General features: G+C 43.7%; 1 protein-coding gene across 1 annotated transcript; it reads left to right on the forward strand.

Moving 5' to 3' along the window:
* The first annotated feature begins 3,867 nt into the window (after window positions 1-3,867).
* Window positions 3,868-25,356, forward strand: MTNR1A (melatonin receptor 1A). Its single transcript, XM_003899434.5, has 2 exons — window positions 3,868-4,254; window positions 23,770-25,356. Exons 1-2 carry the CDS (start codon window positions 4,065-4,067, stop codon window positions 24,636-24,638), a joined length of 1,059 nt encoding a protein of 352 aa, XP_003899483.1. The 5' UTR covers window positions 3,868-4,064; the 3' UTR covers window positions 24,639-25,356.
* The last annotated feature ends 915 nt before the right edge of the window (window positions 25,357-26,271 follow it).

Genomic DNA, 26,271 nt, shown 5'->3' on the forward strand with positions numbered 1-26,271 from the left:
TATGTAATATGTAACTTGACTTTCATTGCTTTTTATCTTTGGCTTTTAGCAATTTGACTACTCTGTGCCTTAGCATGTTTGTTTTTGTTTATTCTGCTTAGTGTTCATTAGTGCATGTGCAAATTTATGTCTTTCCTAAAATTCAGGAAAATTTCAGTCATGATGTCTTCTAATATTTTTTCTGCACCATTTTATTTCTACAGCTAGTATTCTAATTAATATAATCTGTAAGAATTGTAAGCTTTGTTCGTTTCAAAATGTATCTTTTCTCTGTGTTTCTCATGTTGGACAACTTCTGTTGGTTTATCTTTAAGTATACTTACTCTGTCATGTCCATTTGGCTAGTAAATCCATTGAGTAAAGAATTAATTTCAGAAATTGTATTTTTCAGTTCTAGAATTTCCCCTTTGTTCTTTTTTACTGTTTTTACTTCTTTCATGAGAGTTCCCATTTCTCTGCTGAGATTGTTAGTTACAATATTTGGTTTATTTAGGGACTGGATTTGATTGATCTTATTGTATCTTAAAGAATATGTTTAGATAGATATATAGATAGATAGATAGATAGACGGACAATGTTTTCATATGTTAAATAATTCTGAACTGTACCATGGACATACGAACATGACACTGTGTGTATTCTAGATGCCACTGTTTTTCTCTGTTGAGTATTCTTTTCTTTGCTCAGTAGGCAGTGCTCTTGGCTAGGCTGGAACTGGAACTGTTTTCTTGTGTGGCAGCTCCCGCCTCAGTTCAGGCCTTTTGCTCCGGCTGCTTCCTCCAGTCTATTCCTGGCCTGTGGGGTTCAGGGGATGCCGGCAGCCAGAGTCTGGGCGTTCCCTCTCTGGGTCTTTGTTTTCTGGGATTTCCCCATCATTTTCAGGGCTCATGGTTTCCCAGCTTCACCTTTCTCATTCCCCAGGGAAGAAAGATCATGAATGTTGTTATGTGCACCCCACCCTTTTGGGGGAGAGTTAGCCATCTATGCCTTTGTATTTCGTCTATTGATTTCACAAATTTGTGTATTAAAACCCCAAGTATAGGAGTTTTGCCTGTGACAGACAATGCAGGGAGAAATCACTATGTGTCCTGACATATGTGGATGCTCTTTGATTGTTTTCTATTAGTCAAACGACCAGCACCATGTACGCAGTTTGAAGACCTTCATATCTGGTGCACGGGAAGGCTTTATCTCCACGTGTTTCAAACACTCGCGGTGCTACCAATGCTTAATGTTTTCTAAAGTGATCGCTGGAATGGAAGCTTTCTTTTATTTTTATTTTTATTTTTTTTTGCTAAAAGAGGTTAGTTTTTGTCTAATTATGACCTTTAAATATATTTCTATTTTTTCCTTATTTATTTGAAAAAGCTCTTTACATAATTGTCTTAGTCTGTTTTCCATTGCTATTAAAGAATACTGCAATACCTGGGATTGGATAATTTTTTTTTTTTTTTTCCTGAGGCAGAGTCTCTATCTGTTGCCCAGGCTGGAGTGGTAATTTTTTAACAACCACTCTCACTGTAACGAATCCAGGCCCAGAAGAGCAAGAACTGACTCATGCCTGCAGAATTAACCCAGTCAGTCGGAATGCCATAACCCTCTTGACCTGATTGCCTCTCGAAAGCCCCACCTTCCCCTGGGGACCAAATCTTCCACACATAAATTCTGGCGACATACTGAAACCATAGCAATAATGAAGACCATTAATGCTTTGTCTCTTAGATATGTCACAAATCATTTCCCCAATTTATCTTGCTTTCACTTGTGTGTGGTATTTTTTGAATATAGGACTTTAACTTTTCTGTAGTCAAATCTATCACGACCGAGAAACACTATCATTTAGTAATGAGGCTCCTTGCTTGGCAGTCAGAGAGACCAGATTTCACATTCTGTCTCCACTTATTACTGGCTGCGTGACTTTGGTGCATTGTTTAACCTCTCAGTACTAGAGGTTTCTCGTCCATAAAATGGTTGCAGCAGTGTCAAACCTTGTGGAACTGTTAACACATTGTGCAAACAATGGTTGTAAGATACCGATGCCAGAGATGGGAACTGACACGTGCTGTCAATGGCAGCTGCTACCTGTTCGTTCTACGCTGAGGATTAGTTCCAGTCTGTCTTTTTTCCCATGCTTAGAGAGTGCTTCTCCACCTCAAGTGATATGTATATTTACCTAAATTTTCTTTAAATGCATTTTTGTTTTCGTGGTCCATCCCAGCCCTACTGATATGAACTGTTAACTTTATAAAATCTTTATTTTATATGCTTTTTCAAATTGTTTATGAATTCAACACTGTTTTAGTTTTTTTTTTTTTTTCGAAACAGAGTCTCATTCTTTTTGCCCAGGCCGGAGTGCAGTGGCATGATCTCAGCTCACTGCAACCTCTGTCTCCCGGGTTCCAGCGATTCTCCTGCCTCGGGCTCCCGAGTAGCTGGGATTACAGGCACCCACCACAACACTCGGCTAATTTTTGTATTTTTAGCAGAGATGAGGTTTCACCATGTTGGCCAGGCCAGCCTCAAACTGCTGACCTCAGGTGATCCACGTGCCTCAGCCTCCCAAAGTGCTGGGGTTACAGGTGGGAGCCACCACGCCTGGCCTTTTTTTGAGACAAGATTTTGCTCTGTCACCAGACTGGAGTGCACTGGTGCACTCATAGCTTACCAAACCTCAAACTTCTGAGTTGAAGAGATGCTCCCACTTTGGCTTCCCAAAGTGCTAGGATTACAGGAGTGAGCAGCCGTGCCTGGCATACTTATTGTAATTTTTTTTTTTTTTTTTTTTTGGAGACAAAGTCTTGCTCTGTCAGCCAGGCTGGAGTGCAGTGGCATGATCTCGGCTCACTGCAATCTCCGCCTCCCGGACTCAAGCAATTCTCCTGCCTCAGCCTCCTGAGTAGCTAGGATTATAGGCATGTGCCACCACATCTGGCTAATTTTTGTATTTTTAGTAGAGACGGGGTTTCACCATGTCGGCCAGGCTGGTCTTGAACTCCTGACCTCAGGTAATCTGCCCAGCTCGGCCTCCCAAAGTGCTGGTATTACAGGCGTGAGCCACCGTGCCTGGCCACTTGTTGTAATTTTTAATGAACATTTTGATCCTGGTGAGTCACACTTCTTTCCTATTCATCTTATTCAAATCCTTTTCCTACACTTTGTTTTTACTCTTTCAAAAGAGCTTCAGGTTATTTGATATTTTTCTTGGGCTGGCATGAAATACATGAGGAAAATGAAAATCTCAAGCGTTGAATCTAGGAACACTGTAAGTCTCTCCGTTTATTTAAATTTCCTTTTATGGTTTTCATAAAGAGTTTTCCTCACTGCACACAACTGGTTGGGTCATTTCCTAGCACTTTTACGTTGCTGTCATGCATCCGATCCGTCTCAGTGTGCTTTCTGTCTCATTTTTACTGGTACTTACAAAAGTACATACATTTGTATCATCTGCACATATTGATTTTTACATTTTTCTTTGAAAATGTTATTTCATTATCGGAAACGTCTAGCACCATCTTAAATGGTGCAATACACAACGGAAGACAGTCCTTGGTTTTTTCACATTTTACTAATTATGAGGCTAACCGGTGAGATAGTATTTTATTCCCATTTTGCAGAAGAAGATAAGGGCAGTGGGGCACACAGCTGGGGCACTCGCCCCAATCCCATTTCGCATTTGAGCCCAGGCAGCCTGGCCCTGCTGGGCGTACAGTCCCTTCGCAGAGAAGAAACACGTGAATGAACAGCCTCGCTGTGCGCCCACGAGGAGAGGCCCCCGGGACGCAGCTCCCTCCCGCGGCGGCTGGGCCCGGCTTCCCGCACCGGGGCGCTGTCGGCCCGTGGTGCGGGGTTCGAGCCGCGGGCGGGGAGTCCAAGCGGGCTCGCGACGGACACCAGGTGTCACCTGGCCGTGGCGTCCGGTGCGGCGTGGGCGTCCGGGGGCGCGGCGCGGAGGAGCGCGCGGGATGGGGCGTGGGCGCGGGGAGCGCCGGGCGGAGCCCTAAAAAGTGGCCGGGCGGGCGGGCCAGGCGGGCGATGGCCCCGCGGCCGGGACGCGCCCAGGGACCATGCCGGGCAACGGCAGCGCGCTGCCCAACGCCTCGCAGCCCGGGCCCGGCGGGGACGGCGCGCGGCCGCAGCCCTCGTGGCTGGCATCGGCGCTGGCCTGCGTCCTCATCTTCACCATCGTGGTGGACGTCCTGGGCAACCTGCTGGTCATCCTGTCGGTGTATCGGAACAAGAAGCTCCGGAACGCAGGTAGGGCCCGCGCCGCCCCCCGGGGCCAGCGCCCCTCCGCCCGCAGCCAGCCTCCCCCAGCACCGGGTTCTTTTTCCCGAACACTGCGGGCTCGGAGTTACTTTTCTTTTTAGAGGGGACTCTTCCTCCAGCCTGCCCATCGCAAGTGCCTTTTTCTAAGACACGGAGTCGCAGCCCCTAAGAGATGGGACGCTCCGCCAGAGTCGCGTTCTCTTGCCTATGGGGACACTCCCGTCTGGTTGTCCCGTCTGAGTTTTACTAGATTGAGAAGCATCGGGTCCAGGTTGCAGAAAGCTCCTCAAGCAGCCTCTGCAACGAAATGATCAACTGCTGGGTCTTACATGGGACTTAGTTTTCCTAACATTGTTAAAATATGGAAACACAGAAGCTGGCAAAATGCTGGAGCAGCCGCCGTGGTTTTGTTGTTCAGAGTAGTCTGTCGTTAGGAGCCTACAGTCGGAAAAAAAAGGCCCCTAAACATGCTGTGTCCGGCAGGCCGCGGCTCCTCCAAGTAAACAAGTTGACACTTTAAAAACAGAAGTTGTGTTAGAGGAGGCAGGTAGCCAGGCGTGAGCAGAAAGAGTACACTTACGTATCATATGCAACTGCAGATAATTTTGTGCTTGAGTTAAACTTGCTTTTTCCTCCAGCAATGCATTGAACTGGTTTGTTCTGGGGGGAACCTGTGGACAGTTTGTTCTTAGGATACTGGATGTTCAAACCTCTAAGTGATGATTAGATGCTTGGTTCTCTGAAGAAACTAGTTTTTTATTTGGAGGCACTTTTGGGAGAAGGTGTGGGGAAGGAAACATGCACTTCAATGTCTGCCAAGATCAATATTTTTCTTTTAACTAGGTAGTTAAGGAAAGCTCTAATTTTGTTTAGCTCCTTTTGGGGGGACTCACCCCTGCCTCTCCCTACCCCCGTAATGCTTTTGCAGTTGTAATTTGAGAATTAGTTAGGCACCTAGTAATATGAATTGAGTTTGAGTTAGTAAATAAATAAGCTCACTTCGTAGGTGACTGATATAAACTGGAGGAATTCTGCTTTCCAGAAGAGGCTCATTCCTTCCTACCCACAAAAACGGCTTTCTCTGGACCAAACAGGTTGGGAGCACTGGGTTAACGCATCCCAGGGCATCCTTGTGGTGTGTGGTGCCATTCTTAACTCACCTTACAGAGGAGAAACTGGGGCTGCAGGTTGTTCACAGGGACTGGAAGTGTGAGCAGGGCTGAATTTCCAGAGCTGGCCTCCAGAGCTCACCCTGCTTCCTTGCTGTCAGCAGCTGTAGCACTTGCGAAGTTTGAATCCTGCAGAACCTTTCTGTTAAAAAGTGTTCACCACTTGGTGTGGTGGCTCATGCCTGTAATCCCAGCACTTTGGGAGGCCAAGGTGGGTGGGTTGCCTGAGGTCAGGAGTTCGAGACCAGCTGGTCAACATGGTGAAACCCTGTCTCTACTAAAAATACAAAAAATTAGCTGGGTGGTGGCACACGGCTGTTATCCCAACTACATGGGAGGCTGAGGCAGGAGAATCGCTTGAACCTGGGAGGTGGAAGTTGCAGTGAGCAGAGATCGTGCCCTTGCACTCTGGCCTGGGCAACAAAAGTGAAACTCCATCTCAAAAAAATAAAATAAAAAGTAAAAAGTGTTCTCGCCTGAACAATTTTACTTCTTGTGTTTTCTGAAGAAGAACTTAAGAAAAGCGCTCCTTACACACACTTTGTATTTTATTTGCTAAGACATGCTCTTAAGAGGACAATCCATAAAATACTACGTTCCTGTCGCTTTAAGGGGAGCCCCTTAGTGAGCTTAAATCCACACAACTTTAGAAGTTTCATATTTTTATAATACGGATTTTCTGTTTATATGTGCAGTTCAAGCCATTTGAGAATTTCTGGAATCGATGGTGATTTGAAACAGTGATAAGGATAGCTGATTCAAATGTAAGTTTTGGTATGCTTATTAAAAGTTTTGATGATTTTCAGACGTCCCATTTCAGCTAAATGAATTTTGTTGGCTTTAAGGATGAAATGATGGGAAGAAGAGAATGGAAGAAATGAGAAGGCGAAAGCATCTAGGCTTTGAACTGTCACTTTCCTTTGGAAAGCTGGTATAATTGCTGTGATTTCTGCCACCTTCCTCCCCTCAAGGGACTGTGTTGACATTTGATTTCCCAGAGAATAAATTGAAAATGGCTAACAACCTGCATGGCAGGGACACTGGACAGCCACAGCCGAAGTAAGCTGCAACCACTGGCATCTGTGGTGCCAACAGAATATTCACTCTACTCTTGTCCACAATTTGATGATAGAAGTGATACTGCCATATCATATCTTCTGAGTAAATTTGATAGCATAATGGACGATTCCGGCAGTGGAACGCTAGAATTAGATCTTTGCTGTGCACCTTCTGATTTCAGAAATCAGCGAAGCTAAATACCAAACTTCATTTTCCACATTTGTTGAATTGCAGATAATACCTAACCTTTTAGCCTCATAAGAGTGTTGCAATGACTGTAGTGAAATAGCGCATATGAGAATACTTTGAAAAGGATAAAACAAGTAATACTGTGTTGGCTTGTTTGTTTTCTGGGTACACCTAACAAAGGTGTGCTCTGTTTGTTGGAAATCATTGCGCTATAGACCTATGATTCATGCACTTTTCTATATGTACATTATACTTAAATAAAACTTATTTTACAAAGTATCAGGCAAGAGTACAATACTGTCTTGCCTATTCAAAATTCAATTATCTGGCAATCTAACTGAGGTAGAATACAGCCAATAAATGGAAATTAGCAAAAATGACAGGCTCTCACCTACAGATTTGTTCTGACTTAGAGTGCCACAAAGCTGTGATGCTGGTGTCTAGTTCCCTGTAGATTATGAGCAGGAAGTTAGGAGGAAGATTGACACAGTTAAAGAAATAGCACATCATAGCAAGCAGCATGGGTTGAAATAGACTCATTAAAAGTAGGTCTGAGAAACAGAACAAGCACAACCTTTTGTGCTTACATTGTGAGAATGCAAATAACCCTGCTCACCATTAACTGCTCCTGAAAGCGGCACAGTGCAGGAACTCATTTATTATCATCACCTGATTCACCAGCGAGAGGTGTCATCATGAGTGGTGTGTTCTTCTTAAGAAGACAGGGATATAATATATTTTAGAAAGACACCTGTCAAAAGCAGTTTATTATTATTATTTAATCTGTGTGCACAGTAGGGTAAACTTGTCAGTATATGTTAAAAAAAAAAAAGTAGTTTCCCAGGATGGCTCTATGGCTGGATGGCTGACACTGTGCTAAGCCTCTCTTGCACTTGTTTCTTTTAGGTCTCTATAGAATGTTATAATTATCCATTCTGCATTACCACTCAGAGAGGATGCAAAGAGTATGGAACGAATGTGGACTTTGGGCCTCAGAGATCTGGTTCAAATCTTGGATGTACCACAGCTGTTTTAAGATGCCGCTTATCTTATAGGGATACTAGAAGGATAAACTTAGATTCTGCCCATCAGTCCACCTACTTACCCATCCACCCACCTATACATCCACCCACCCATTCATCCATCCACCCACCCATCGTCCATCCATCCATCCATCTATCCATCCATCCATCTACCTACCCACTTACCTATCATTTTGAGGTACAAATAATAGTATTACGATGTTATTACTAGTATGCATCCAATGGCTAGTTCTTTTTAGGTTGTTTTTATTTTTTAAATGTTCATTTATTTTTAAGTGTATGTTTTAAAAAAACAAGTAGACAATGTGAACTGGAAGAGTGAAATCAGTCAGAAATGGAAGGGTTAGAACTGAATTCCCATTTGTGATGTTATGCAAAGTACACAAAATCTCCATTGTCTGACTTTTCCCTTTTGCAACAACCATTATCTCTCTGCAACAAGAAGGCCTGAGATTTAAAGACTGATTATTTCGATATCGGCTGTTCTCTAATTTTAAGTGAATCAGCTCTAGAAGCAACAGTGGCTTCCTTGGGCGAGCATGCTACTATTCAAAAACCTACGCCCTAACTTGTACTGTGCAGACTTGGAAAATGATTTCAAGCTAACCCCGCTTCACGCGATCTCCAAGCCGAGAGGTTTCTTATTGGCGCTGCTGTAGTTCCCTCCTGTAGCTTTCCACAATATTTCAAATTACTGACTCAAAGCAATTTTTTACTCTAGAGACATTTTATTGATTTTTCCCCCTTGTATTCTTAGCTGTTGTTCAGATTTCTATAACTTTCTATCCTGGTTTGTATAGTACATTGTTATGGAACTCTAAGTTTTTACAAATATGTCAAAGTAATTCCCAGAATCCCCTGTAAACCTTATGACAGTAGTTTCAGACTCTCAGGTACATGATTGAATTTGGGTCTGATCTTTGGTTCCTCCAGCAATTCATTTCATAAGAAAGTATTTCTGGCAGGAATTTTCAGTGTTAAATTCATCGCAGAAAAGATAGAGCTAACTTTTGCTGGCTTTCAGCATCATTTTTCTCTTGGCAATTTTGGAAGTTAACCAAGGATAAAATAGTCCTAGATTAAACCTCCTGCTATTAGTATTTACTGCCATTTGATGGTTCTGTTTAAAAAATACCTGCATTGAAAAGTATCATGCCTTGGAAGTCACTTTAAATCTCCACACAGTCTTTGGAGCTCATTCTGCCCATTCTTTCTTAGCACCAGATTATTTAAAAAATAATCACCAGAATAACTGAAGTGAATGGTAAGATCTTTACAAGGTGCCTTGAGTTTTCCCTTTTTTTCTAAGTATTTGTAAGTTGCCTTGCTGATAGAAATACCTTTTCTTCTAAAAAGGAAATTGACATACTTCTTTAGAGTTTTCTAGTACCAACGAAGCAATTCGTGGATTGTTGTTAAAGAAGCATTTATGCATGCACAGAGCTCTGCACGGTATCATTGGCGCCATCTCTGCCTCTTCGTGAAGGTAATCAGCCGCCTCACTTCTGCCTCTCTCAAATAATCAAGTTGACCAGAAACCTGAGGGCTGTATGTGATATCTCTGTGATTTTTAGTGCAATTAAATAATGCTGCAGATTAGAAATAAACTGCTGGATTCTCTGAAGTGCTCAAACACTTGTCTTTCTACAGAGCTGTACACTTCCAGCAATCACATTGAAGGAATCAGTCTCAGAAGAAAAGACAGGAAATAAAATGCATTTGCATGGTGCTGAATATTATTCAGGTTAATGGAGGTGAATTTGAGTTGTTAAGCGTACAGTTTAAAAGCGTGCTCACTTGTTTTGATACTGAGTAGTTTTGGTGCTTATTGAATTGAATATGTATCTGGATAAATACTTACTGCATTCCTACAGTATAAGGCAGAATGTAAATGGTTGGTAAATTTTTGAGGGTTTGTAAAAATTCAAGGTCCTGTGCTAAGCTTGGGTCAAACGCGGTTTCTACTTTCAAAGAGATGACTTTCTATCAAGGCACTTTCGAAATGTGTGTTCTTTTTATTTTCAAACAAAGATAAGACATGGAGCACATAGGTATGAAAATAGGAGCATATTTATATAGCAGAAAACTTTTTCAAAAGAAATGTGAAAGTTGGTTGGTAGATGGTAGCTGGGGCTTAAAGCAATCATGAGAATGTTTTAAAGTTGTTATCTTAGGAGGAGAGAACAATGTCATAAGTGGGAGATGTGAAAACCAGTTCACATGTGAGATAGCAGCAGATGGAGACAGAATTAGTGAGAGAATTTCGAAGAAACTGATGAGTGATGGAGACACAGCGTAACAATTAGAGAAGAACGCACGGGCTTCAGGTCTTTTGAAGAAACGGCTGCTGGAGAACGAGCTGCAAACTTCCATTTATACTTGTTTTCCTACATAGTTATTAAGTGGTGGATTATGAAAATGTGTAATCAGTAATTAGTATTTCCTCTTTGATGATTTTCTGAACATGTTTAGGAATATAGAACTCTTACGATCTTGGAAGGGATAATGTGCCTTCATCCTTCATGCATTAATTCCCTCCTTCTTTATTTAAATACTTGCTGGATGCCTCCTATGTCCATCTATAGGAGCTTAGGACACGATTTTGTTTCAAGAGAAAATTCTGGTTCACTCGTTTTTATTTTAAGATGTGGTATAAATTGCAATTTTTACTTTTAAGATTATTTTGCCGGTTAGTTTTCATTCCATTTTTTCCTTTTATTATTTACTTACCTTTTTAGCTCCTTTAATTGTTCCCTCTGAATTTGGAATACTTTCAGCTTTTCTCATTTGTGTATATGTCTGTTTAGGTATCATACAGTCTTTTACCGTGTACTTTTTTTTAAAGATTGTTTTACGTATATAATATATATATATCTTTATAGATTGAGCATTCCTTATCTATGGAAGACTAGTGCTATTATAGGTCATATTTGTTGTGGTATGTCCCTCTGAAGCACATGGCCTCTGGAACCTACTGCTTGGTGGAGCAAAACCCTGGCTCTGCCATCCCATGCGTGTGACATTAGGGCAAGTGACCTAATTTGCTCGGTTTCCTCACTTGTTAATTTGGGACAATACTAATATTGTAAGAACTAGATGACTTGCCGTATACTTAAAGTGTATTATGATTTAAATATAACATTCCCAGAAGCAGCATAAATTCCTTTTGTTATTTAGTATTCTTGGTGTGGAGTTCTGATATGTAAATATATTTTTATTTTTAAGGCAGAATGCAATATTTCATACTTACAGGTCTTTAAATACTCTAAGTACATAAAAATGGCGCCAAGTTTTAACTTTTACTTTTATGACAATATTATTTTACACTTTTGTAGTGTTAACTTGTTTTCCTCTCATTGATTTAACTTTCACATATAAATAGGGTTCTATTATGATTGTGCCATTTTTAATAAAACTCTCTTTTGGATTTAGCAGTTTAGAGTTATTATTTAGTGCAGTTAACCTGTTTATTTAAGATGGGGTTTTCACCGAGTCCTTCAAGGTTCGGAAGAGAGCCTAAGGAAAAAAGGATTCCTACGCTAAAGAGAGTTCATATCGTTTTTTTGATTGCTTGTTAATGTGGCTGAAGTATTATGATTTTGTTTTTGTTAAAGTTTCATCCTAAATTCTCTAAGACGAATAAAGGTACAGTATCAGTACTTCATCTTCCGTGGAAGGGTGAAAGGCTGAACCAGTCAGGCTGTACTGTGGATGTTTTACAAGTTACAAATGTCTCACTAAACCACCCTTCTCAGAAGACAGTAACCGGGCATAGAAAATGAGCAGGATTATTTGCAGGATGTTCCACCTTTAACACTGACTGAAATCCAGATGGGAACAAGCAGGAATGTGCATGACTTCTTAAAGACACCTCTGGTGCCCTTGGTCTCTCGTGTTGTATATACAGTTTATATGCAATACAGTGTACAATGCAAAGTGTACAGTGTACAATACCCGTGTATAATATAAAGCAGTGCCAAGCTCCATCAATTTTCTCTATAGCAGCATGGCTCATGAATCAGGGTGTAGAGGACCAGACGTGTCCCGTGAGACAGCGTGTGATAGAGAGCGGGTGGCGTCTCATGAACGGGGTGCGAGGACGGCGTGTCCCGTGAACACTGTGTGAGGCGGGTGGCGTCTCATGAACGGGGTGCGAGGACGGCGTGTCCTGTGAACACTGTGTGAGGCGGGCGGCATCTCATGAACGGGGTTTGGGGAGGAGAGTGCATCCTTTGAACAGGGTGTGTGGACGGCGTGTCCCACGAAAAGAGTATTATAGTTTGGAGAGTTTAAGGAGTTAATGGCTAGGAGAAGGGGTCACTAAGAATGTCACCGAATACTGCGGCGCTGTTTAAACCTGGGTATTGCAGGGTGATGAGCTGTCATGTGTGCTGTGGAGACCCGTGTGTGGAAGGTGGAGGGGAGCAGTGAGGCTGATGGCAGGAGGGACACGGGGTGAGAGGAGGCTCATCGGCTATGGAGAGACCCCTCTTCCATTGCAGGGATCAGGGAGGATCCTCCCTAGCCAGGACTGTGTGCCAGTGAGGAACCTTCTGTGAAGCAAGACGTGGGGTTTCCATCACAGGGGAATAGAAGTAAGACATGAGTGAGTAATCCTGCAAAGGAAGATGGGCCACATGCCCTCAAATCCTCGCCACGGCCCTAAGCAGCTTGATTTATTCGACGTTAAGAGACTGAGGCTGTGGGAAGCTGTGACTTACCTGAGGTCACATTAGCAAGTGGCATGGCCAGGATTTGAATCTGGCTTTTGTTTCTACACTCATGGTGCACACTGCCTCTAGCAATCTGAAAAGACACGTTTCTAAGGTATAGTCTCCTTACATTTAAGAATCTAAAACATTGACTGTGTGCTTCGAGGCCTCGAAGTAAAGCCCTTCCCTTTCCCTTGTACTGCCAGAGAATATTCCTTACACACCTGCAATAGCTCAGCTTTCTCTTGTCACACAGTTAACAGGTATGCATGTGGCATTTTAAAAAACACAAACCAAGTTTGTAAATAGTTCTTTATTACTGGTCTTTATCACTGTGATGCTTAAGTTCAGGCACACTCAGTTTCTTTTAGTCTTCATGTACAGTAATTCAGGGGGCCTCTAACCTTGCTTTCCACATGGTTAAAGTCCAGTCTGAAATGAAAGGAGTGAATACTGACCTGCTGGGAAAACCAGCATCTTAGTGATACCAGCAGAAGAGCAGGTAATTTCTGCTTTTCTGAGGGAGCAGTTCAGAGTCCAAGGGTGCATTAGTTCAATCAGCAAATGATTTCCCAACACCTATTATGTGCTGGGCTCTGCGCTCACCGTGAGAATGTAAAGGTTCATGTCCACAGTGGGGACCTGAGTCTCAGCGGGAGACAGACTATTGGGCAAATGTGTGTGGTTTCACGTTACCATGATATTGGAAGCAGATGCACACATAGCGAGGACGGGAGCATGGAAGAGCAGTGCGGGGAGGGGGTTACAGTCTGTGACTCTCACCCAGTATTGGAAGAGCGGTGCGGGGAGGCGGCTACAGTCTGTGACTCTCACCCAGTATTGGAAGAGCAGTGCGGGGAGGCGGCTACAGTCTGTAACTCTTACCCAGTATTGGAAGAGCACGGGGAGGCGGCTACAGTCTGTGACTCCTATCCAGTATGGTTGGTTTGTGTCTGTAAGACACCATAGTAAGTAGCTCCTTTTTTCTATCAAGAAGCCAGCGACCTCTTTAGGAAACCACCCAATCCCATCATAGGGCTGAAGGTCTATTTTAGGTTTGCTGGAAACAGAACCTGAGACAGAGGCTTGGTACTCGTGCTTTGCTGAGGGTGCACTCTCGGGGGGGAGCTTGTAAGAAAGAGAGGAGAGCAGACCAGGGCAGGGGAAGGGGTCAGGGAGGGATGGGATCTCAGGGAAAGCCGAGACTTGGCCTCATCCGTAAGTTGGGGCCTCTGGGCATCAATCCAGCAGAGTTGCCATTACTTGAGGCAAAGTGACCGGTCATTTGTACCCAATGTCAGTGGCTCTTTGATCACTGAAGGCAGTCTTGGGGAAGGAGGCAGTCCTTGCCAAATGAAGGCACTCAGCACTCACAGACACTCTGGGGAGAAGTGCGCCAGCAGCGTCTACGACAACACCTGTGAAAGACAGAGGATGTGCAGGAACCGCCTGGAGCCCAGGCTTGCTGTGGTGATGGGCCCTGCTAACCCACACGCAGAAGGAAACCAAGTCTCTGCAGTTTTAATCATTGCACAGATTTGGAGATTATCAAATGGGGAAAAAGATGACCAGAGCTGTAGACACATAGAGGTTTTTCAGAAATACACATTTTCTTTGTTAATGAAAACTTCAGACACAGGGTCCAAACTTTGCACAGTGTCAGACAGGTTGATAGATTTCTGTGTAATTCGCAGAAAAGCAAAGTGATGCAGAAATATTCATTCAAATGCAAATCAGCCTGAGGATTGCAGAGTGTGGGGTTTCTAAAAAAGAGCAAAAATGACTGATAAAAGGTAAAAGTCTGGCCCAGGATAGGAAATTCCTATATTTTCACTCAGCTAAGAGTTTCACTAGTTAATGATGGCATATCTAGCATTAAAAAAGCATTACACAAATGGCTGCTGCAGGCCGGGCATGATGGCTTATGCCTGTAATCCCAGTACTTTGGGAAGCCAAGGTGGGCGGATCACAAGGTCAAGAGATCGAGACTATCCTGGCCAATATGGTGAAACACCATCTCAACTAAAAATACAAAAATTAGCTGGGCGTGGTGGCATGTGCCTGTAGTCCCAGCTACTCAGGAGACTGAGGCAGGAGAATGGTATGAACCCGGTGTGAGGGTTGGGGGCAGTGGAGGTTGCAGTGAGCCAAGGTTGCACCACTGCATACCAGCCTGGTGACAGAGCCAGACTCCATCTCAAGAAAAACAAATAAAAATAAAAAAATAGCTGCTGCTCCATTTCCACTTTCCAAATCTTACACAAAATCTTTTTGTGGATGAGGCAATCCTATAATTATGCAGAAAATGGAATTCTGGAGAGTATAGTTCCGGTTCAGCTAGGTTGACGCAACACTAATTCAACACAGTCCACCCCTTGGCAACTTGGATTCTATCTATAGATCTCTTTTAACCATATTTAACTTCAAAATAAAGGAAATATCAACATTATGCTTCCATCTAATGATGCAACTATCCCTTGTAAAACTGAAAATACATTAGCCCTCTTTGTAAAAGAAAGTACAGTCTTTTTATCCAACTTTATGTGATTTTTATTATTCTAGTTGAGTCACATTTCCCATTTGATATCCTATCACTTAAATTCTGAGATACAAGGTTCACTACTAACACATCTTATATGAGATGGTAGGGGAATAGCAGAGGGAAAGGGACACAAAGTTATTACTATATTCACAAATTATTCATGGTAAAGCAAGCCGGAAATACTCATAATTATTTTAGCCCTCATTTCTGCAGTTGGCCAGGTGGCCATAGTGGGTATTTGGAACTACCATGTCCTCCCCGCTCCCTCTGCCCTCTGGCTCTTTGCATGTTGTGGTGGCTGAAGCCTTCATTCCTAACACTCTGGGACACTGGCATTCCCGCCTGTATTGGGTTAGTTTCCCGTTGGCTTCAATCCCAGGGCACAGGGGCACTGAAACACTCTATGGAGTTCTGGCATGCCAGACCTGTACTTCCTTGCTCTTATTGTGTAATAATAACCCAGTTTCCCCTTGATAATCAGGACTAAACACGTTAAGCACAGTAATTCCCTTCTTTGTCTATTGATTCACTAGAATGAGGAGCCCCCAGGTGGCACTCTCAACCTCCAGTTTTTTTATTTCCTGTTTTTTTTTTGAGACAGGATCTCACTCTGTTGTCCGAGCTGGAGTGCAGTGGAGCCATCATGGTTCCCTACAGCTTTGAACTCTTGGGCTCAAGTGATCCACTCACTTCAGCCTCCCAAAGTGCCAGGATCTGTGCCTAGTCTCAATTTCCAGTTTAATGAAACCAATGAAGTGTCTCCTGGTGGAAGCATTGCTCCCTTGGGAACTAAGACTTTAGACCAACAGAACCTAAGGTTTCAGAGAAAGGAGGCAAACATTTTGCTAGGGTATCACCAGGGTAATTTGAGAGGATGAGTGGCCATTTTCACCCTTGATTTTCTGATTCATGAATCCTGGCCATGGGACGAACAACACTCTATGTTAATCACTGATTTACAGCAGGTGCCGCATGATAGGGGTCTGTACCCTCGGCTCACCCACCTGGTGCTGAAACTGAACCTTCAAAAGCCATTCCACCAATCTGTGAGGTCAGCTGTTTGGAGATGGGAAACTGGTAGGGGAGTGAATTCCCAGGACATGGCCCCATTGCTGTACTTCATTGCTGTCAGAGGAATTCCTTAGTCAAAAGCAATGCCATGAAGAATACCATCATGGTGGATAAGGCATCCTTTAAGTCCGTGGATGTTAGGTTGCTGGAAGATTTAAGGGCCTGAAAAGGTAGGAAAGGCAAATCCATATTCAAGAGTATGTCTCTGTTCCAGCCAGAACAAACCACTGCTCCCTTTGATGATAGAAGTGGTATGTAATCCACCTACCAGCAGCATCTGGCTGATTTTCCCAGGGAACAGTGCTCCGTTGGTGTTCTCTCCACTCTCGGCAGGCTGGACATCCAGCAGTGCCACAGTGGCTGCATCCAGATCAGTTTTCATGAGGAGTGATCTGCTGCTGAGCTCATGAATAACTTCTATCCTTGCTGCCATGACAACTTTGTGAGTCCATTGGTCAAGGACTAGTAGCCAAAGACAGATTAACTGATATACACAGGTTCCACCATCAAGACACAAATATCTTCACACTGAGTATCCATTCTGAGAGGTCTGTGTGCCTATGTCTTCTCCAGAGCCCCGTAACTGGTTTTCTAATTATGTTTCTTCCAAATCCTTGCCCATCTAGCTCAATGGTCCCTAACCTTTTTGGAACCAGGGACTGGTTTCATGGAAGACAGTTTTTCCACAGGGCAGGGTGGGGGAATGGTTTTGGGATGAAACTGTCCCACCTCAAATCATCAGGCATTAGTTAAATTCTCATAAGGAGTGTGCAACCTCGATCCCTCACATGGAGTTCACGACAGGGTTCACGCTCCTATGAGAATGTAATACCGCCGCTAAGCTGACAGGAGGGGGAGCTTCGGCGGTAGTGCTTGCTCACGTGCCACTCACCTCCTGCTGTGCAGCCTGGTTCCTACCAGGTCACGGACCCAGTCTGTGGCTAATGGTCAGCTAGATCAGTGGCTAACGGTCAGTTAGATCAGGCATCTCCAACCTGATCGAGCTGACCATTAACCACTGCCTATGAATCTAGCTGACCATTAGCCATTGTCCCCATCAGGTCGGGGACCCCTGATCTAGCTGATCATTAGCCACTGCCCATTAATCAGTGCATATCTGAACCTGTGGCCCTCTCTCCTTCCAGGACAAATGAACAACCAGTTTGAAGTTCTTTTTGAAGCATTGCTCCAAGTTCTGTTTCCTGGGAGGGTCTTCCTCCATCCTTGTTTTTCAGGGCCATACTGGATTGGATCTGTAGTGCTGCAACCCTCCAGTTTCAGGTAGTGTCCGTAGGTCATGAAAAGCCATATGGAAACCAGGTAAGAAGGTTTTTTTTTTTCTTTCTTATTCAGCTGCTCAGGGGCACATCCTCATGAGGCCATAGGAGCATGCTGAGGGAATGGAGGCAGGGTGGCAGGAATGTGGGCCATGGCCTCTGAGCCACTTGCTCGTGCATCTTCCCTGTGCCTTCAGGAGCTGCTGGAGCCAGATCTTGGATGCACGGCTTCTGTTTGATGCTGTGATGGGCAACTTTATGATTTGGTAGGTCAGACAGCACCTGGTCCTTGAGAGAGCTTTCAGATCACATGGTCACTTGGGTGTCCACGTTCAAGCATTCAGACTCTACTAAGGTCAAGTAGGAAGTAAAAAATGGTATCTGCAAAGGAGAGCACAGATTTGCTGCAAAATACTAAGGGTCCGTGTTATGAGTCATCTGAATGTGCCTGCTAAGGCCTTCTTACAGTCTCCCTATTACATGCAGTGGTCCCTCCATATCCATGGGTTCCACTTTCAGGGATTCAACCAATCATGGCTTGAAAATACAATCTTTGAGGGATGTGGAACTCAAAGATATAGAGGGCCAACTTCACATATTCATAGGTTCTGCAGGGCCAACTGTGGGACATGAGCATTGATATGATTTGGCTGTGTCCCCAGCCAAATCTCATTTCGAATTCCCATGTGTTGTCAGGGCCCTGGCGGGAGGTAATTGAATCACAGGGGCAGGTCTTTCCCATGCTGTTCTCGAGATAGTGAATGAGTCTCACAAGATCTGATGGTTCTATAAGGGGGAGTTTCCCTGCACAAGCTCTCTCTTTGCCTGCTGCCATCCATGTAAGATGTGACTTGCTCCTCTTTGCCTTCCGCCATGATTGTGAGGCTTCCCCAGCCACGTGGAACTGTAAGTCCATTAAGCCTCTTTCTTTTGTAATTGCTCAGTCTGAAGTATGTCTTTATCAGCAGCATGAGAATGGACTAATACAGGCATCCATGAATTTGGGTGTCTGTGGAGATTCTGGAGCCAGTCCCTGCTGATACCAAGGGACAACCATAGAAACAATTCAAGCACCATTGGTGTCTTAGCCTGTTCCTGCTGCTATAACAATATAGACTGGGAAGCTGTAAATAACCGAAACATGTTTTTCACAGTTCTGGAGGCTGGGAAGCCCAAGATCAAGGTACTGGCAGATTTGGAGTCTGGTGAGGGTTGCTTTCTGCTTCCAGGATGGTGCCTTCTTGCTGTGTCTTCTGGAGCGGATGAATGCTGAGTCCTCACATGGTGGAGGGACGAACAACTCCCTGGTACCTCTTTTATAAAGGCACTAATCTCATCTGTAAGGGCTCCACCCTCATGACTTAATCACTTCCTAAAGGCCCCACCTTTCAATACCATCACGTTGGCGATTAAGTGTCAACACATAAATTTTGGGGGAGACACATTTAGACCATAGCCATTGGATCAGATGGATCAGGTGGCTGAGCAGCCTTCAGGGCCTTGTTCTGGGCTCCAGTCAACACTGACAGCTTTTTGAGTCACTCAGGAAATGGATTTGTTTAGTACGTCCAACCCATTGTATGGTTGGTATATTTTGTTTTTCATCTTAGTGGTTGGAGGGTGATGCAATGACATTGTTTTCACCTTGGAAGGTGAGTACAGGTGTTTTTTTTTTTTGGTTTGGTTTGGTTTTTTTTAATAGAGTCTTGCTCTGTTGCCAGGCTGGAGTGCAGTGGCGTGATCTCAGCTCACTGCAACCTCCACCTCCTGGGTTCAAGCAATTCTCCTGCCTCAGCCTCCCTAGTAGCTGGGACTACAGGTGCACACCACCATGCCCAGCTAATTTTTGTATTTTTAGTAGAGATGGGGTTTCACCATGTTGGCCAGGATGGTCTGGATCTCTTGACCTCGTGATCCCCCGCCTCGGCCTCCCAAAGTGCTGGGATTACAGGCCTGAGCTACCGTACCCGGCCCAGGTGGTCTTTTAAGGAATTCTTTTGCCCCTGCGGCTGTGACTACCAGTGTCCCTTAACTACTGGAAATAGGGTTTCTAATACTTTAAATCTAGTCCTGTTACAGAATCAACTGCAGGTAACCCAAAACCAATACAGAGAAACCCTCCTGAAGGTTCTCGTTGGTCCACTTCCAGAACCAAATTCTGTATCAGTCTGGGTTCAATCAATCCAAGAAGCAAAATTGCTAGAGCAGTTGTGTGAGCTGATGGAATAGTGTATTTGAGGCTTTCACTTCAGTGTCTGGCGCTGCTGTTTAAAGTTCACGGAGTTGAGAAGGAAAGCTGGATGTTAGGAGGGGACGCAGGGGAAGCTAGAACCTGGGAGGAAGGACGGGAGCTCTGGAGGATGGTCGAAACTCGCCTTATGAATTGGTCTGTCACTTCCTCCAAGCCAGGAGGAGGTGAGCAGGAGTTGGAGAAGCTGTGGGCACACTGCTGCCGCCCACCCCCTGCAGGGCAGCAGGTAAGACTCAGAGCGCCGAGCTTGCAGTGGTGTCTGGCACTTGACACAGATGTTCTGAGCATAGACAGTAAGCTGCTGCTGCACTTCTGCCTTCAAAATCTCACGCAGTTGCCTCTTGTGGGGAACACTGACCCGGAGCGGTGCAAGAAAAAGTCTTTTCAGCTTCGCGAAGTTGACACAATATAAACCCACCGTATATTGATTAACCCTCGGCCAGGTACTGTTCAAGGTGGAGGGAGAAGATGTCAAAGCAGGCAGTGTCCTCACCGAGGTGACAGCTGGGGCTGTGGGAGATGGGGAGAAGTAGAGACATAATTGTGATAAACAGAAAAGCAACGCCGTGTTGCTGTGTCATTCCCAGAAGGGACTCACGGGACTAGTTCTGAGGAAGGCACTCCCGGCAAGCTGACATTTTAGTTGTCTGTTACCTTATTTTATCCGTATCTATGCCATATTTCACTTCCAATTTAAAGTTTTATTCCTGGGAGCAAATATTGACTGTGCATTTTATAGTTGGTGCCTTTAATCACCGTGAGGCTGATTGCTGCCCGTCTTGTTGCCAGCATAGTGACTTCTAGGTGTTTTCCTCCCCCATCTTCTCTTTAGAAGGTTCTAGTTCTAATATGCTTCTTTAGAATTGTGCCAGGATGTAGCCACAGGGCCCAGTTTCTGAGTCTCATATCTGTAGGAGCACAGGAGCTTTCTCAGGGAAATAACATTGAACAACACCAATTCATAGCATTGCTATAATCCTGACTCTTTCACTAAGCAGTCGTACGACTTCATCCAATTTAACTCTATATTTTTGTTTTCTCATCTTTAAAAAGCAGGAATTATCCAGGGAGATCATTAACACATCTCTCAATTTTAACATCCTATTATTCTGTGATTCTGCCACAGTAAGGATTGGAACTATATTCAACAGAGAAGAAACTGTTACCCATGAACAGGCATTATTTGACATATCAGAATGCATTATTAAGCTTGTTGCATACAGTCCTGGATATCTGTAGAAATGGGTAGATTGTCCATATATCTGGAGTTACATAGATTTCAGAATGGAATAGATGAACTTATAATATGTATAATTATAATTAGATGATTTAATTACTCTTATCTGGTGAATTTCATAAAAGAAAAAAGGAAATTCCCTTTTTCCTTCTCCCCCAGACGCCACACACCCCCCATGCACACATGAACGCCTGTGCTAAAGCTTTATGTGAGCTACCTGATAGCCGTACCTGTATGGAGTCTGTGGCTTAATTAATTTTCACTAAGCATTTGTAAAATGGGATTAATTCAAAGAATTAAACTAATGATCTAATTAATGTAATTACTTGAATTATAATGCAATGTAATTACTATAAAATAAATGAAGCAGGGTATTCGGGCCATGAAAGAAATTTATGACATCATTTGTGATTTCGTTTTTAAGGTCTTTTAAAAATAAATCCAGTATTAGGCCAGTTTGTCATCATGACACTCTGGGTAAAAATGTGCTGTTAGAATGATAATTTCATTTGGAACAGAATTTCACATACTATAGATACTTTCAAAGCATTAAACATTTTGAGCTAATAATTTATTAAAATATGCCTCTTAGGAATTTAGGTGTTTCAACACTAATTGAAAGTGATCTGTGGGAAAAATAAACTTGCCTTTGTAACTTTAATTTGGATGAATACAACCAATTTTTAAAGAATTTGCTTTTATAACAATTTATCTGAAATTCCTAAATAAATGGCACAAATTTTACCTTTCTTTCATCATGACTGCTATGGGCTGTTTCATTTCAAATGCTGGGAAGTGACAGTTTAATTAACTCATCAAGGGTATGAGCAAAAGTCACTGTATTTATTGGGTGTGGTCTAGGACACAAATATGAGGAAATGTACTCATATTTGCAAATATGAGGAAATGTACGCAAATATGAGGAAATGTACTCACGAGGGCCACTGTCTCGAGTCAGGCAGGGAAGCCTGGCTTACAGGTCAATAGAACAGAAGGCGAAATCATCTGTCCCTCCACCTGGGGCTCCGTCCGTCCCTGTCTAGCGCACCCCTTTCCTCACTGCTTCTGGTTCAGTGTGTGCTCTGGTGCTGTTGCTTACTCTAGTGTAATTTTCTCTTTCTTTTTTTTAATTTGAGACGGAGTTTTGCTCTTGTTGTCCAGGCTGGAGTGCAATCCCTGCTCACTGTAACCTCCGCCTCCCGGGTTCAAGCAATTCTCCTGGCTCAGCCTCCCGAGTAGCTGGGATTACAGGCGCCTGTCACCATGCCCAGCTAATTTTTGTATTTTTAGTAGAGACGGGGTTTCACCATGTTGGCCAGGCTGGTCCTGAACTCCTGACGTTTGATCCACCCACCTCGGCCCCGCAAAGTGCTGGGATTACAGGTGTGAGCCACCGCTCCTGGCCACTCTAGTGTAATTTTTTTGGCTTTTCCTGTCTCTCAATTCCTGTTTCCTCAGCACCAAATATATGCATTTACTATGTAAACTGAATTGAATTTATTATAATTTAACCTGAGTAAAAAGCAGTACAAAGTGGTTTAAGACCCTTCAAAGGAGGCTCTTACCTCTAGGTGGGCTCTTACCTGTAGGTGGGCAAACAAGCAAAGGCCTCGGCATTTCTATTTGAGGTAGACTTGGGAGAACGGGTAGCATTTAGAAAGTTGCTGTGAGGAGCCATTCGAGGCAGAAGGAATAGTAAGAAACAAAGGCAGAAGAGCCGCAAAAGGAAAAAACCATATTTGCAGAATGTCTCATAAAATTTGACTAACGTAGCTGGGAGCAATGCATCACACCTGCCATCCCAGCACTTTGGGAGGCCAAGATGGGTGGATGGCCTGAGCCCAGGAGTTCGAGACCAGCCTGGACAAAATGGCAAAACCCAATCTCTACAAAAATACAAAAATCAGCCTGGTATGGTGGTGTGCACTTGTGGTCCCCACTATTTGGGAGGCTGAGGTGGGAGGATGAGCCCTGGAGGTGGAGGTTAGGGTGAGCCAAGATCAGATCATTGCACTCCAGACTGGGTGACAGAACAAGACTCGGTCTCAAAATAAATAAATAAATAAAAAATAAAAATAAAAAAGTGACCAGAGTTTTTTTTTTTCTATAATTAAATATGTGTTGCTATGTTGAGAAAATTAATAGTTAGACTATTTAGGGTTTAAGTTTTGTAACATAAGTTCTTTATAAAATCTAGGAGAATTTCTGCATTTTCCTTTGGTTCAAGGTGAGGGAGTCGTAGAATAAGAACATTTCTTTGGTGTAAGACACGGTGCATGGCACTCGCCACAGATAGTCTCATGTCGTGCTCACCGCAGCCCTAAGAGAAAGATGCTCATTATCCCATCATCTAGGAGAGGAGGCAGAAGCTTGGGGAGGTCAAGTAACGTGCCCCAGTTGGACAGTTGGTATGGAGTGAAGCCGTGTTCTCATCCAGACGGCTGATGACACAGCTCTCTCGATCGTAACTCCTGCGCTGTGGGATCAGCGAGGACAGAAGCTAGAGGCCCCTTGGGAGCTGCTGCAGGACTACAGAGGGAATGAAGACTTGAACTTAAGGCAGTTGTGGCTGGCTTAAGAAATAACATCATATGAGATTGCTCAGGTGATGTAGAAGGCTCTAGAACAACAGATGGAATGCAAGTATTCTGATCTCAGGACTTTTTAAGAAATGAGAAACTGAAGGGTTTGAAAGACAGCAGTTTTGAACAGGGAACAGGGAACAGGGCCTGTTCTGGGGAGGCGGGAATGTGTGAACAGTGGATTTGATATGTCACGAGCGGCAGTGGGCTGGCGTCCTGTGAAATGGCCTCCAGTTCATTTGCAGTGCGGCAGCAGCTGTGACGTCAGGTCATCAGAGCTGCAGGCAGAAGCAGCTCCTTCTTTAACAATTGTAACAGAAAACCCAGTGTGAACTGGTCTTCACTGTATTTTCTAAACGTTTCTCTTTCAGGAAACATCTTTGTGGTGAGCTTAGCGGTGGCAGACCTGGTGGTGGCTGTTTATCCGTACCCGTTGGTGCTGACGTCGATATTTAACAATGGGTGGAACCTGGGGTATCTGCACTGCCAAATCAGTGGGTTCCTGATGGGCCTGAGCGTCATCGGCTCGATATTCAACATCACCGGCATTGCCATCAACCGCTACTGCTACATCTGCCACAGTCTCAAGTACGACAAACTGTACAGCAGCAAGAACTCCTTCTGCTACGTGCTCCTCATATGGCTCCTGACGCTGGTGGCTGTCCTGCCCAACCTCCGTGCCGGGACTCTCCAGTACGACCCGAGGATCTACTCGTGCACCTTCGCACAGTCCGTCAGCTCTGCCTACACCATCGCCGTGGTGGTTTTCCACTTCCTTGTCCCCATGATCATTGTCATCTTCTGTTACCTGAGAATATGGATCCTGGTTCTCCAGGTCAGACAGAGGGTGAAGCCTGACCGCAAACCCAGGCTGAAACCACAGGACTTCAGGAATTTTGTCACCATGTTTGTGGTTTTTGTCCTTTTTGCCATTTGCTGGGCTCCCCTGAACTTCATTGGCCTGGCCGTGGCCTCTGACCCCGCCAGCATGGTGCCTAGGATCCCAGAGTGGCTGTTTGTGGCGAGTTACTACATGGCCTATTTCAACAGCTGCCTCAATGCCATTATATACGGGCTACTGAACCAAAATTTCAGGAAGGAATACAGAAGAATTATAGTCTCGCTGTGTACAGCCAGGATGTTCTTTGTGGATAGCTCTAACGACGTGGCCGATAGGGTTAAATGCAAGCCGTCTCCACTGACGACCAAAAACAATCTAGTAAAGGTGGACTCGGTTTAAAACGGCACCGCATTCCCCGCGAGATGCACACGCTACTCAAGGCCTGGCGCCTTTCCGTGTTGCTTTTCTGTTGACAGATGTCTAGAAAAGCCGGGTGGTGGAGGAACCTTCCAGCTTTACCTGGTTGCTGCCATAGTTTCTGAACTAATGTACTGTCAGCTTTGTAAACACCTCCAATTCTACCAGTCAAGAGAAGTACAGAATGTATAGAGTTACATGTTAACTGAGGAATGTGGTTCAGGGCTGGGGTGAGAGTGAGCTGCTGACTGCATTCAGGGGAAGGAGTGTGCAAACTTTTATTGTAAATGAGGGCCACAAAAGGGGTAATTGCATTCTTCTTCGCTTTTTGAAGATTTCTAGCAGAAAAATGAATAGAGAATTTTATTTATAAATGAGCAAACGGAACAATTTTTTTTTTTTTGTCAATGGAACAAACAATGAAAGTGGGATGAGTGCCTCTTATTACAGAGGGAAAGGCTGAACATCAATCAGTTAATGGCTCATCAACAATCACAACCACAACCAACGCCACAAACCTTTCAGTTGGCGGAGTTAGCACTGGGTAGCTACACTCATGGTCATAAATGTTTGCTGCTCTATACTACGAGTTGTGCATACAACCAGATAAAGAACTAAATTATAGGCTGGGCACAGTCGCTCACACCTGTAATCCCAGCCCTTTGAGAGGCTGAGACGGGCAGATCAGCTGAGCTCAGGAGTTCGAGACCACCCTGGGCAACGTGATGAAATCCCATCTCTAATAAAATACAAAACATTAGCCGGGTGTGGTGGTGCACGCCTGTAATCCCAGCTACTCAGGAGACTGAGGCAGGAGAATCCCTTGAGCCCTGGAGGCAGAGGTTGTGGTGAGCCGAGATCGTATCAGTGCATTCCAACTTGGGCTACAGAATGAGACTCCGCCTCAAAAAAAAAAAAAAAAAAAAACTAAATTATATTACAGAGCTCTTATTCACATGTCAATTACCCTGGGACTTTAAAGTAGTAGCTATGTATACAATTTTATTTAAATGTACTAGACATTTGGCTTATTATTATTGTGTCACTGAGCAGCCGTTTTGAATTGATCTCTGTTAATTCATTAATTTGTCAAATGAGCTCAGTTAAAAATGACAAATGAGCTCAGTTAAAAATGACAAAAGATCAAGTTGCTGTAGACTTTTTGATATGGTGCTGAATCTCTTCTAGATTGACGCTTTAGTTGTGCAAGTAAATAACTGAAACCAGATAGCTTTTCTTTTATAGATATTGCAAAACAATGTTCTTCAATAATTCATTTTAGAATTTCACTGCCCTAATAGTACTGAAAGTCTGAGAGAAGAAAAAATGCATTGCAAAACTATGGTTTCATAAACTTTGGCGGAAGTTTACCCCAAATGGTTATTTGAGACTACTGTGAGGTATGTTATATCAAGTGTTTTGCTACAGATTATAACCATGTTTTCTTGTATTTTAAAAGTCTGTAGCAAAGCTGTCACATACTAGAATAAATTGCTGATTTGCAACTATATACGTAAGACAAAAAGTTATCTGGATATATTTGCTAATGATTCTCTTCATTAAGCATATTTGGAAAACACCAAATTATGTTTGTCATTGTTGGGGGGGGTGTGTG

The sequence above is a fragment of the Papio anubis genome, chromosome 3 (assembly GCF_008728515.1).
Source record: "Papio anubis isolate 15944 chromosome 3, Panubis1.0, whole genome shotgun sequence".
In the NCBI taxonomy this organism is placed as follows: Eukaryota; Metazoa; Chordata; class Mammalia; order Primates; family Cercopithecidae; genus Papio; species Papio anubis.

Bases quoted from the DNA above. Each gene is read 5' to 3' on its own strand.
- MTNR1A (XM_003899434.5), top strand. From the start codon at position 4,065: ATGCCGGGCAACGGCAGCGCGCTGCCCAACGCCTCGCAGCCCGGGCCC. The intron at 4,255-23,769 runs GTAGGGCCCGCG...TTTCTCTTTCAG, and splicing joins CAAGAAGCTCCGGAACGCAG to GAAACATCTTTGTGGTGAGC.